This window comes from Anabrus simplex, chromosome 2 (genome assembly GCF_040414725.1).
Source record: "Anabrus simplex isolate iqAnaSimp1 chromosome 2, ASM4041472v1, whole genome shotgun sequence".
Classification (NCBI taxonomy): Eukaryota; Metazoa; Arthropoda; class Insecta; order Orthoptera; family Tettigoniidae; genus Anabrus; species Anabrus simplex.
In genome coordinates, this window is record NC_090266.1 from 706,889,293 (window position 1) to 706,900,622 (window position 11,330).

The 11,330-nt window shown below is 43.0% G+C and overlaps 1 protein-coding gene across 1 annotated transcript in view; it reads right to left on the reverse strand.

Annotated features, from left to right (window-relative positions):
* Window positions 1-10,998, reverse strand: part of LOC136863664 (E3 ubiquitin-protein ligase Rnf220) — a 160,578-nt gene extending 149,580 nt beyond the window's left edge. Inside the window, exon 1 of the mRNA XM_068226030.1 lies at window positions 10,832-10,998. Coding sequence (XP_068082131.1) covers window positions 10,832-10,998 — 167 coding nt within the window. The remainder of the gene's footprint in view (window positions 1-10,831) is intronic.
* Window positions 10,999-11,330: the final 332 nt, after the last annotated feature.

Consider the following 11,330-nt stretch of genomic DNA (forward strand, 5'->3'; position numbering starts at 1 on the left):
TACAGAAGAATGCTGAAGGTGAGATGCAAGCTTACAGCAATACGATTTGTTGAGTGGTTCAGATTGAAGAACGCTGGCCTTCTGAACCCAACTTGACGGGTTCGATCTCGGCTGCGTCCGGTGTTACTTGAAGGTGGTCAAATACATCAGTCTCGTGTCGGTGGATTTAATGGCACGTAAAAGACCTCCTGCAGGACAAAATTCCAGCACGCCGGCGTCCCCGAAAACGGTAAAAGTAATTACTGGGACGTAAAATTATTATTATTATTATTATTATTATTATTATTATTATTTACGTAAATCGAAAATTAACTGGCATAATAAACGTAACCTCTCCGGTGGGAGGCTACTGACGATGCCACTGAACAATCACGACTGCACTGACAGATCATTGAATAAGTTATTTATTTATCCGCATTCAGTTATAGAAAATTACTGCTCATTAAGAGAGAGAGAAGGGGAGTACAGCATTTCATACGTAATTTGTTTGTTCGTGCAGCTAAAATAAATAAGAACATCTACTATCCAGACACAGTATGAAGAATGATGTCAATCTGCATCCTTTGTGAATCAAATGCTGTACCGTATATGACACTACAATCTAACCTATTACAGCTTATGGCTGTACGTATATAAAATGTTCAACACAAAGGACAGAAGAAGGATCCAACAGCTGGCGGGCTAAAAATAAAAGACGTCCAGAGAAAAGAAACAGAGGGGAGAGATTGACAACATAAACAAGGATCCACCTACTCCATGACAAGTACAAATTTCTGTGTTTTGCGTAACTATTATAAATGATTATAAATGATGATTGGTGGCTGGCTGCATGTAAGCTAGCCCGGTGACAGTTCTCGTACGTCGCATTCCACAGCCGCGCGTACAGTATGCACACATATAACCATCCATTGTGACCTTCTGAGGGTTCCCTGAAGCATGCGAGGGAGAGGGAGCTATTGTGTAGGTGCGTGGGTGAAATGCCTCCCCGCTTTTCTAAACATTCACAGAAAGTCATTTTGTCACCGTCAAACGCTCAGGTGCAACAGTAACTCCCTTTCCTTCCACTAAATATTAAGAGATAAACTAAAGAAGAGAACGTATCTACTGTTTATGGATAGATTATTTGAAATGTCAGGAGCCCAGTTTCAAATTAGTATCAGCTTCTTGAGGCTCATTGCAATGTTAAATGACATGAGACCGTATTCACTCCGGCATGATACGGATCTAAAAAAACAACAGAATATGCAAGAATGCCCCACAAGGCTCACAATAACTGGAACATGCCTAACAACATGTGCTATTCTTTAGAACAACATAGAACCATTGAAAGGTGAATCAACGTATCTCAAGTGTCTTATTTTCATACCTGGTCCCAGTCATGAGTGAACTTAGAATTCAGGATCCATGTAGTCGTTCACTGAAGGTGAACTGATGTCTTTCTGAATAAATACATGGTTTTAAATTAATGGAGTCTTCCTCATACGTCATGGCCACTTTTTTGTCAGTTTCCAATCCAACTCACTCTGGTCCCGTTCCCTACAAGACAATAGGCAATCCCCATCTTAAAAGTGGCTTTCCTTCTTATCCGACCATGTAACCAGCCTCAATCAGTAATTTTGACGTGAAACGTCTCGGTACGAATCGGGGTACCTATCGCTGACGGCGATGCAACGAAATTGTATATACCAAACATTTCTTTCCATTTTCACACTAGGTAAATACTGGGGCTGTACCTTAATTAAGGACACGGCCGCTTCCTCCCAACTCCTAGGCCTTTCCTATCCCATCGTCGCTATAAGACCTATCTGTGTCGATGCGATGTAAAGCAAGTTGGAAAAAATCATTTCTTTATAATTGGGAAAGTATGAGAAATATCCAGCAAGACTCGGTGGCTCAGGCGATAGCGCGCCGGCCTCTCATCCCTGGGTCCCGTGGTTCATGTCCCGCTCACTCCACGAGAGATTTGTGCCAGACAAAGTGGAGGCGGGACAGGTTTTTCTCCGGGTACTCCGGTTTTTCCTGTCACTTTTCATTCCAGAAATACTCTCCAATTTCATTTCATAGGTTAGTCATTAATCACTGCCCCACAGGAGTGCAATCCTCGCCGCTAGATGGGGACTTTATTCATTATATTCCTGACCCGGTCGAATGACTGGAGACAGGCTGTGAATTTTCATTTTCATAAGAGATATCCAAACGGGCCATGAGCCATTCAAAAGAGGAAGCCTGAAAGAGTATAATAAATGCGCACTTTGGAATTGATGACGTCATCATACAAAAGAAGATGGCTGCCAAATATGGGTATAAAATCACGTGTCACCACCAGCATAAAATTAGTGCAGCGCGACGTAAATTCGTGCGGGGAGTTCGCGAATGGATACATTTTAAAGCGCTGAGATCGTTCTAACGGACAGAATTACAAAATAAACTGAATTCATAAAGGTATTTGACATCAGGAAGGGCGATCAGCCGTAAAAACATGCCACATTCGCGACGCCGTATCAGAAAACGGGACTAAAGGTTAGACATACATTATATGAGAGATTCAAAAACTGTTTGCACTTTATGTAAAATGTCTAAATATCACCAAAATAAGAAGTGAATGCTCACAGAATGACGTTGCAGTATAAGAGAGCATCGAATTATGAATATAAGAAACCCAAAATGTCATCCACGGGACGTTCCAGAAAATTTTGGGAGCAACAGTCGAGTCAATGCTTACTACCAGTGTGCGGCAATGGAAATTTACGGCGATAGGGGCGCCACTTATAACACTACTGGCGGTTCGAGTACGATGGATTGCGATGATACTGAAGTGTCAAAAGTCGATATACGACAGGATCTACGTTCCGAAAAGCACTGGGTGTCAGTTTCACAGTACGTTCTGAAATTATTCTACGGCAACGAGTTTGGTTGTGCTTGTGAGTTAGCGATCGGCTCTATTTCCAAGTGATTTGAAGGTGCCAGGCATGGGTATGATGCCATGCCACTTCTACAATCACAGCTTCAATCCATTTATTCATTTCAACTCAAGCACATCACCGACACACAAGACGGGGTTTCACGCAATAAACTCCTCTTATGTTGATGTAACTCACTTTTAACTTACTTTACCAAGCTGAAGTAGGCAATGAACTTATATTAAGACAAACAAACATCCAGTCCTCGAGTTAGAGAAATTAACACGACGTGTCTAAAATCTCAGCCCGGCCGCGAATCGAACACAGGGCCCTGAAGATCGAAGGCCGCTATGCCGACCCTTCAGCCTAATAATCTTCGCAAGTAGCACTTTAAGTCTATAGATACTAATTTGTAGGTGCTGCCTGAACAAAGTTATATAGGTCTACCAGTTATATTACAGTTTAGAACCAATACAGTCATCATCCACGTGTAGGCTAATTAGGGCGCACTTCTCTGTTTCAAAATTCAACTCGCCCAATAACACCGAGAGCAAACGACTTAAAATGTATGAATTAAAAGAAAAGAGAAGTTCAATATTTATGAAGAGGAAGAACTATACGGACAGGGTGAAAAACAACATCTGTGCTTACTGGGCGAGTTGGCCGTGCCGTAGGAGCGCGCAGCTGTGAGCTCGCATCCGGGAGATAGTGGGTTCGAACCCCACTGTCGGCAGCCCTGAAGATGGTTTTCCGTGGTTTCCCATTTTCACACCAGACAAATGCTGGGGCTGTACCTTAATTAAGGCTACGGCCGCTTCCTTCCCATTCCTATGCCTTTCGTGTCCCATCGTCACCATAAGACCTATCTGCGTCGGTGCGACGTAAAGCAACTAGTAAAAGAAAACCATCTGTGCTCTGACGACGAATTATCTTCTACGGTAAGTTATCCAATAACATCCGGTGATATAACCATCTCATCACCCAAACACAGAAAATATAACAGGGCACCTTTGAATGCAAAAACCAAAATAGCAAACCTTGCAAAACAACAGCCTAATTGAAGGATAAAAACATTACAGAAATATGGTTGGAGCTTTCTGAAACAAAAGGAACAATTACAAGTGTGGGAAAATGATATTAAACATGGTATAACACACGACTAGATAAACTGGACATGATTAATAAATGGACATTCAAACGATTTGTGGGAGCTAGAAAATATAAAATGTCAGCTACACGTACGCCTCTCCAACAATGGGCTTTAGCAGCAGTTTCACACTTTTCATCGTCTGAACTTAAGATTCGTGCATCGGATGGGTGGCTGAAATCCTTTAAAATCACACAATACGTCAACGCAAATTAACACACTATGCGAAATCTAAAGACAATACCTCTCTTCAAGAGACCTCAAATTCTGCGGAAAGGTTTCAGATATGTGTCACTGCACTAATACCTGGTTATAATTTAGATTATGAAATTAATTCCGATCAGACTGGCTGTGAATACAGAACAAATCTAAAAGGTGCTCCAACATATATAGAGAATAAGATTGTTGAAGTGATTACTCGTGACGTCAATAAATTTATACATTTTTACACCGACCAGCAGCATCCGGCAAAATACTGCCATTCGTGTTTTAATGTGTGCAAGAGTCCAGAGAATCGTTTGGACCGCATGTTAAAATAAGAATGAATAATGTTGTTGGTATTTATGTCCAACTAACTACTTTTTACGGTTGTTTAGTCCCGCAGGAGTATTTTTTCGTGCCAGTAAATCTACTCACACGAGACTGACATATTTGGGTACCTTCAAATACCACCGAACTGAGCCAGAATCGAACTTGCCAAGTTGGCGCCAGAAGGCGCCTCAACCGTCTGAATCACTCAGCCTGGCAAAATAAGAACAGCTGAGTAAGTGGTCCTGAGAGTCGGTATACCAGTTGCTACGGAATGGGAGTGGGCATCTCGGACATATTCTGAGTCATGGCCCTCCTTGTGCTCAGGCGGCTAGGACTATAATATCCATCGGTGGTCCCTAACCCGTTAGAGGAGAGATCCTCACATGGACTATGTGTAAGTAGGGTAGCATCCTGCTTCACGAATTTACCGAGCGCAGAACATTTTAAGCAAGCCTCGGATCTATGGGAGTAACGGAGTCCCACTCCCCTTTGACACGCGAGGGACTCCTTGGAAACAACTTGGCGAACGAAATGGAATTCGATGGGAAGCTATCATTATTAATGGGGGTTATGGAAGAAATAAATTAGAACTGGCTCAGTCAGCAAAGAATGTATATGGATGTGCTAGGGTAAGTGATATTCGGGTAAAGGGAGATGACGAAGAAGAGATAGGAGATAAAAAAATGTACTTTACAGGTGTTAAAAAGGGAAGGGCAGAATCTGGGGTAGGGCTGTTCACCACGAATACTACTGCACGCAACATAGTGTCTGTTAGGCACGTAAATGAGCGAATGATGAGAGTAGATTTGGCAGCTGGAGGAATTAGGACAAGGATTGTCACAGTGTATTCACCATGTAAGGGTGCAGATGAGGATGAAGTTGACAAGTTTTATGAAGCACTGAGTGACATCGTAGTCAGGGTCAACAGCAAGGATCGGGCCGATGACCTTCGATGTTAGGCCCCTTAAAACAACAAGCATCATCAGCAAGCAACAGCAAGGATAGGAAAGTGCTAATGGGCGATTTCAATGCGAGAGTTGGAAATAGAACTGAAGGATACGAAAGGGTGATTGGTAAATGTGGGGAAGATATGGAAGCTGATGGGAATGGGAAGCGTTTGCTGGACTTCTGTGCTAGTATGGGTTTAGCAGTTACGAATATTTCTTAAAGCATAAGGCTATTCACAGCTACACATGGGAGGCTAGGGGCACCAGATCCATAAACTTCGAATTCAGGAAGTCTGTTATGAATGTACGGGTTTTTCGGGGATTTTTCTGTGATACAGACCACTATCTGATCTGTAGTGAACTAAGCATCTCAAGGCCTAGAATAGAGAAAGTGAAATATGTCTGCAAACGAATAAGGGTAGAAAAACTCCAGGACGAGGAAATTAGATAGAAGTACATGGATATGATTAGTGAGAAGTATCGAAAAGTGGACAGTAAGCAGGTTCAGGATATAGAAAGAGAATGGGTGGCATACAGGGATGCTGTATTAGAAACAGCATGGGAATGCCTAGGAACAACTGTGTATAGAGATGGGAAAAAGCTTATCATCTTGGTGGAATGATGAAGTGAGAGCAGCTTGTAAACCTAAACAGAAGGCTTATCAGAATGGCTCCAAACAAGATCCGATACAGACAGGGAATTGTACGTACATGAAAGACGGAGCGAAACAAATAGTTGTTGAATCCAAAAAGAAGTCGTGGGAAGATTTTGGTAATAACCTGGAAAGGCTAGGTCAAGCAGAAGGGAATCCTTTCTGGACATAATAAAAAAGCTTAGGAAGGGAAGGAAAGGGAAATGAGTAGTGTTTTGGGTAAATAAGGTGAACTCATAATAGATCCCAAGGAATCACTGGACAGGTGGAGGGAATATTTCGAAAAACTTCTCAACGTAAAAGGAAATCTTCCTGGTGGTGTCGCGAACACCAAGGTCATGGAGAGGAGGAAAATGATGATGGTGAAATTAAGCTTGAGGAAGTGGAAAGGATGGTAAATAAACTCCATTGGCATAAAGCAGCACAAGAAGAGATGAAATTAGACCTGAAATGGTTAAGTACAGTGGGATGGCAGGGATGAAATGGCTTCATAAAGTAGTAAGATTAGCATGGTGTGTTGGTAAGATACCTTCAGATTGGACAAAAGCAGTAATTGCACCTATCTATAAGCAAGGGAACAGGAAGGATTGCAACAACTGTCGGGGTATCTCACTGATTGGTATACCAGGCAAAGTATTCACTGGCATCTTAGAAGGGAGGGTGCGATCAGTGGTTGAGAGGAAGTTGAAAGAAAACCAGTGTGGTTTCAGACCACAGAGGAGCTGTCAGAATCAGATTTTTAGTGTGTGCGCCAGGTACCTGAAAAATGTTACGAGAGGAATAAACAGTTGTGTTTATGTTTCGTAGATCTAGAGATAGCATATGACAGGGTATCGAGGGAGAAGATGTTCGCAATGCTGAGGGACTATGGGATTAAGGGTAGATTATTAAAATCGATCAAAGGCATTTCTGTTGACAACTGCAGTGAGAATTGGTGGTAGAATGAGTTCTTGGTTCAGGGTACTTACAGTGGTCAGACAAGGCTGTAATCTTTCACCTTTGCTGTTCATAGTTCACAGGATCATCTGCTGAATGATATAAAGTGGCAGGGAGGGATTCAGTTAGGTGGAAATGTAGTAAGCAGTCTGGCCTATGCTGACGACTTAGTCTTAATGGCAGATTGTGTCGAAAACCTGCAGTCTAGTATCTTGGAACTTGAAAATAGGTGCAATGACTATGGTATGAAAATTAGCCTTTCGAAGACTGAATTTATGTCAGTAGGTAAGAAATTCAACAGAACTGGATGTCAGATTGATGATACAACGCTGGAACAGGTAGATAATTTTAAGTATTTAGGTTGTGTGTTCTCCCAGATTGGTAATGTAGTGAGATTGAATCAAGTTGTAGTAAAGCTAATGGAGTGTGCTCGCAGTTGCGATCAACAGTGTTCTGTAAGAAGGAAGACAGCTCCCGGACGAAACTATCTTTACATCGGTCTGTTTTCAGACGAACTTTGCTTTACGAGAGTGAAAGCTGGGTGGATTCAGGAAATCTTATTCATAAGTTAGAAGTAACAGAGATGAAAGTAGCGAGAATGATTGCTGATACAAACAGCTGGGAACAATGGCAGGAGGGTACTCGGAATGAGGAGATAAAAGCTAAGTTAGGAATGAACTCGATGGATGAAGCTCTACGCATAAACCGGCGTCGGTTTTGGGGTCATGTGAGGCGAATGGAGGAGGATAGGTTACCTCAGTGAATAGTGCACCCTGTTACGAAGAGCACGAGAAGTAGATGGAGACTAATAAGACGATGATGGTTAGACTCATTTCCGAACGATTTAAAGATAAGAGGCACAGAAATAAATGAGGCCACAGCACTAGTTGCAAATACAGGATTGTGGCGACGTTTAGTAAATTCACAGAGGCTTGCAGACTGAACGCTGAAAGGCATAACGGTCTATAATGATAACGTATGTTCTTGAGGTGGACAAACAAATCCCTCCCTTTTCAACGAGAAAGACGAACGTACAAAATAATCTCACCTATATGCACTCCCTTCTGTCAACCATGCTATGTGTACTTCCTTTTATACAAGAAAAGGTCCTCATAAGCAAGTTACAAAGTAGCCCATATTCTATTATAGAATTTGTATTGACATCCAAGTTTCAACTGTCATGCTCAGTACTTGTGAGTGAAACTGAATCAGGATGCAGCGAAACTAACTAATACAGTGAGTTTACAGTCGCGATCAACGGTATTCTGTAAGAAAGAAGCGAGTTCTCGAACGAAACTATCTTCACATCGGTTCAGATCGATTCTGCTCTACGGGATGAAAGCTGGGTGGACTCAAGATATCTTATAACTTGGAAGTAACGGACATGAAAGTAGTAAGAATGATTGCTGGTACAAATAGTAAGAATGATTGCTGGTACAAACAAGTAGGAACAATGGCAGGAGAGTAACAGGAAAGAGGAGACATAGGCTAAGCTAGGATAAAATCGATGGTTGAAGCTCTGCCATACCTGCCAATCTTCGAAAACCAAACTTCGGAGATTTTAGAAACAACCCTTTTCCCGCCATATGATGCCGAAAAATCACACCGGCAAACAATATACAATCCAAAATATGAACCGTTCATCGACTCCGTACTAAATGGAAACAGTTACGAAAATTGATTCAGAGAAATATAATTAGGCCTATGCTGTACTTCTTCGCCATAACAAAACAACAAACCTTGAGTAAATATCGTAACACCAACCCTAAATTAAACTAACTCTTACAAGAAAAGAAACACTGTCTCTGGCTCTATCACATGAACGAAAACTTCTGGTCACAACTGAACTTATTCAAGCCACACTGATAAACCTCCTGAACACCACAATCACAACCACGGCAAACAAATAAACAAACATAAAAGGAGAAAAAGAACATGAGATTTAAGCATTGCTATATTTACTTTTTATTTTAAAGCCGCTACTGAGAACAAGACCTCTGGTCACACTGCAACTAAAAATAGTTTATTTATTTTTTTAACGTCGCACCGACACAGACAGGTCTTATGGCAACGATCGAATAGGTCAGGGCTAGGATTGGGAAGGAATCGACCGTGGCCTTAATTAAAGTACACCCCCAGCATTTATCTGCTGTGAAAATGGGAAACCACGGACAACCATCTTCAGGGCTACCTTGAGTAGGGCGCGAACTACTACTACTACATGTTTCTATTTCTCTCCTGAAGGGGGAGGCGGGCCTCCTAGGCGGTGACGCCGTCTCTCAGACCAGGAGATTTGTATCGGAGAAGGAGATGCGCGGAGAAGGTGAGAGGGTTGCGGCCGTGGCCTACACTAAGAATTGTCCCGGTATATTCCTTACTACACGAGAATGGAAAACCACGGAAAATCATTCTCAGGACAGGCGATGATGGGGACCAGCCCCCTCCGTCTCCCGAATACAGAGGCGTAGAGCCAGGGTAGAGCCGTTGCCACCCTTCCTCTGCTCAGATGGCCTGTCGGAGGGCAGAGATCCACTCTGCATCCGCCGGCCACGGTTCGAACCCACTCTCTCCCGAATGCAAGCTAACAGATACATGCCTCGAACCGCGTAACCCAGGGAAGCTAGTAAGAGGATGCACGCTTTAGCCTCCAGTAAGAGGACGACATGCGGCTTTCATAGCAATCAAATAAGAGAAATACCTTCAGCAACTGAAACAACACTGACACAAAACAAATTTTGTGTTCTGCAGTCACAAACTTAAAATCGAGAGAAACGATTAACTAATCGGGAGGTCGGGAAGCAACGTAAAAACAACTGGGAATCTCCCACCGAAATCGGGAGAGCTGGTAGGTACGGTGTACGTATAAACAGGCTTCAGGACTGGGGTCATGTGAGAAGAATGGACGAGGATAGGTTATTAAAGAAAGTAATGGGTTCGATCATGGATGGCACCCCTAGAAGTAGGCGGAGATCAAGGCGGCGATGGTCACACCCAGTTTTTTATGATTTAAATGTAAGAGGTGTGGAATTAAACGAAGTCACAGAGCTAGCTGCAAACAGAGGATTGTGGAGGCGCCTAGTTAATTCACAGAGGCTTGCAGACTGAACGCTGAAGGACATAGCATATAACGAATATGTATGTACCGGTATTATGTATATGCATTTATAATCATGAAAAATAAATATTTAATATAATTTAAAATGAAATACAAGGATCGGGACCCATGTGCAAACTCGAGTCGGCAGCGTGAGAGTTAAGAGTAGATAGTAAGATAGAGACCCTTCACTATCTTGCATGGCCTACATTTGTCTGTTTGCCACACGTCTACGAGGTATACTTCTGAACAGTCGACACACCCGGGGGGATGCTCTACCATTCTTTGACCAGAGCATCTGCAATTTCTTGAATTGTCGAAGGGCTCTTGATGCTGTCGGACTTGTCGATCTGGCTTGTCCCGTAAGTGTTCGATGGGATTGAGGTCGAGACTCATAGCGGGCCATTCAATGGTTTAAATTTGGAGTTCCTCGAGGGCAGCCCTGGTGGCGGCTGCTGTACGCATCCTTGCATTGCATTGTTGCAGCACAAACTGGTGACCCATAACCGCTGCAATGGGCATAATATGGTAGAGCACAACGTATTCTATGTGCCTAGCAGCAGTAAGTTTGTGTCTGATCGCTGCAAGGTCTGTTCAGCCATCGAGAGTGATGACACCACAAACCTTGACAGACCCAGCCAGCATCGGACTTGTTCACTTCCTGGACTGCTGCCTCTCGCTGTCTGTTGCGCGAACAGTTTGGTCACTGACAGTAGCACCAGTTGCCCGCAGATCACTTTGGTGCTCCCGAGCCGTACCAGTGCGCCGTCGAAGTGCACAACTGACCACATACCGGTCCTCTCTGACCGCAGTTTTTCACTTTCTACCCTAGCCTGGTATCCTAAAGAACAATCCTGTTTCTCTCAATCGTTTCCATGCCCTGTGTACAACAGATTTAGTCACATGAAAACTTGCAGCCACTGCACGAATAATCCTGCCTTCCTGCAACAATGTGACTGCATGAACATATTCCGCCTCCGTTAGGTGCTAGGAGCTTCTCACGTAGAGACAACATGAATCGTTTATCACCCACTTCAGTTTTCGGCATATAACAATTTTTACTAGGCCCCTATGTCTTAAAAGGAACAGTCATGTTGATTCATTTCATACGCAGTTTACGTGG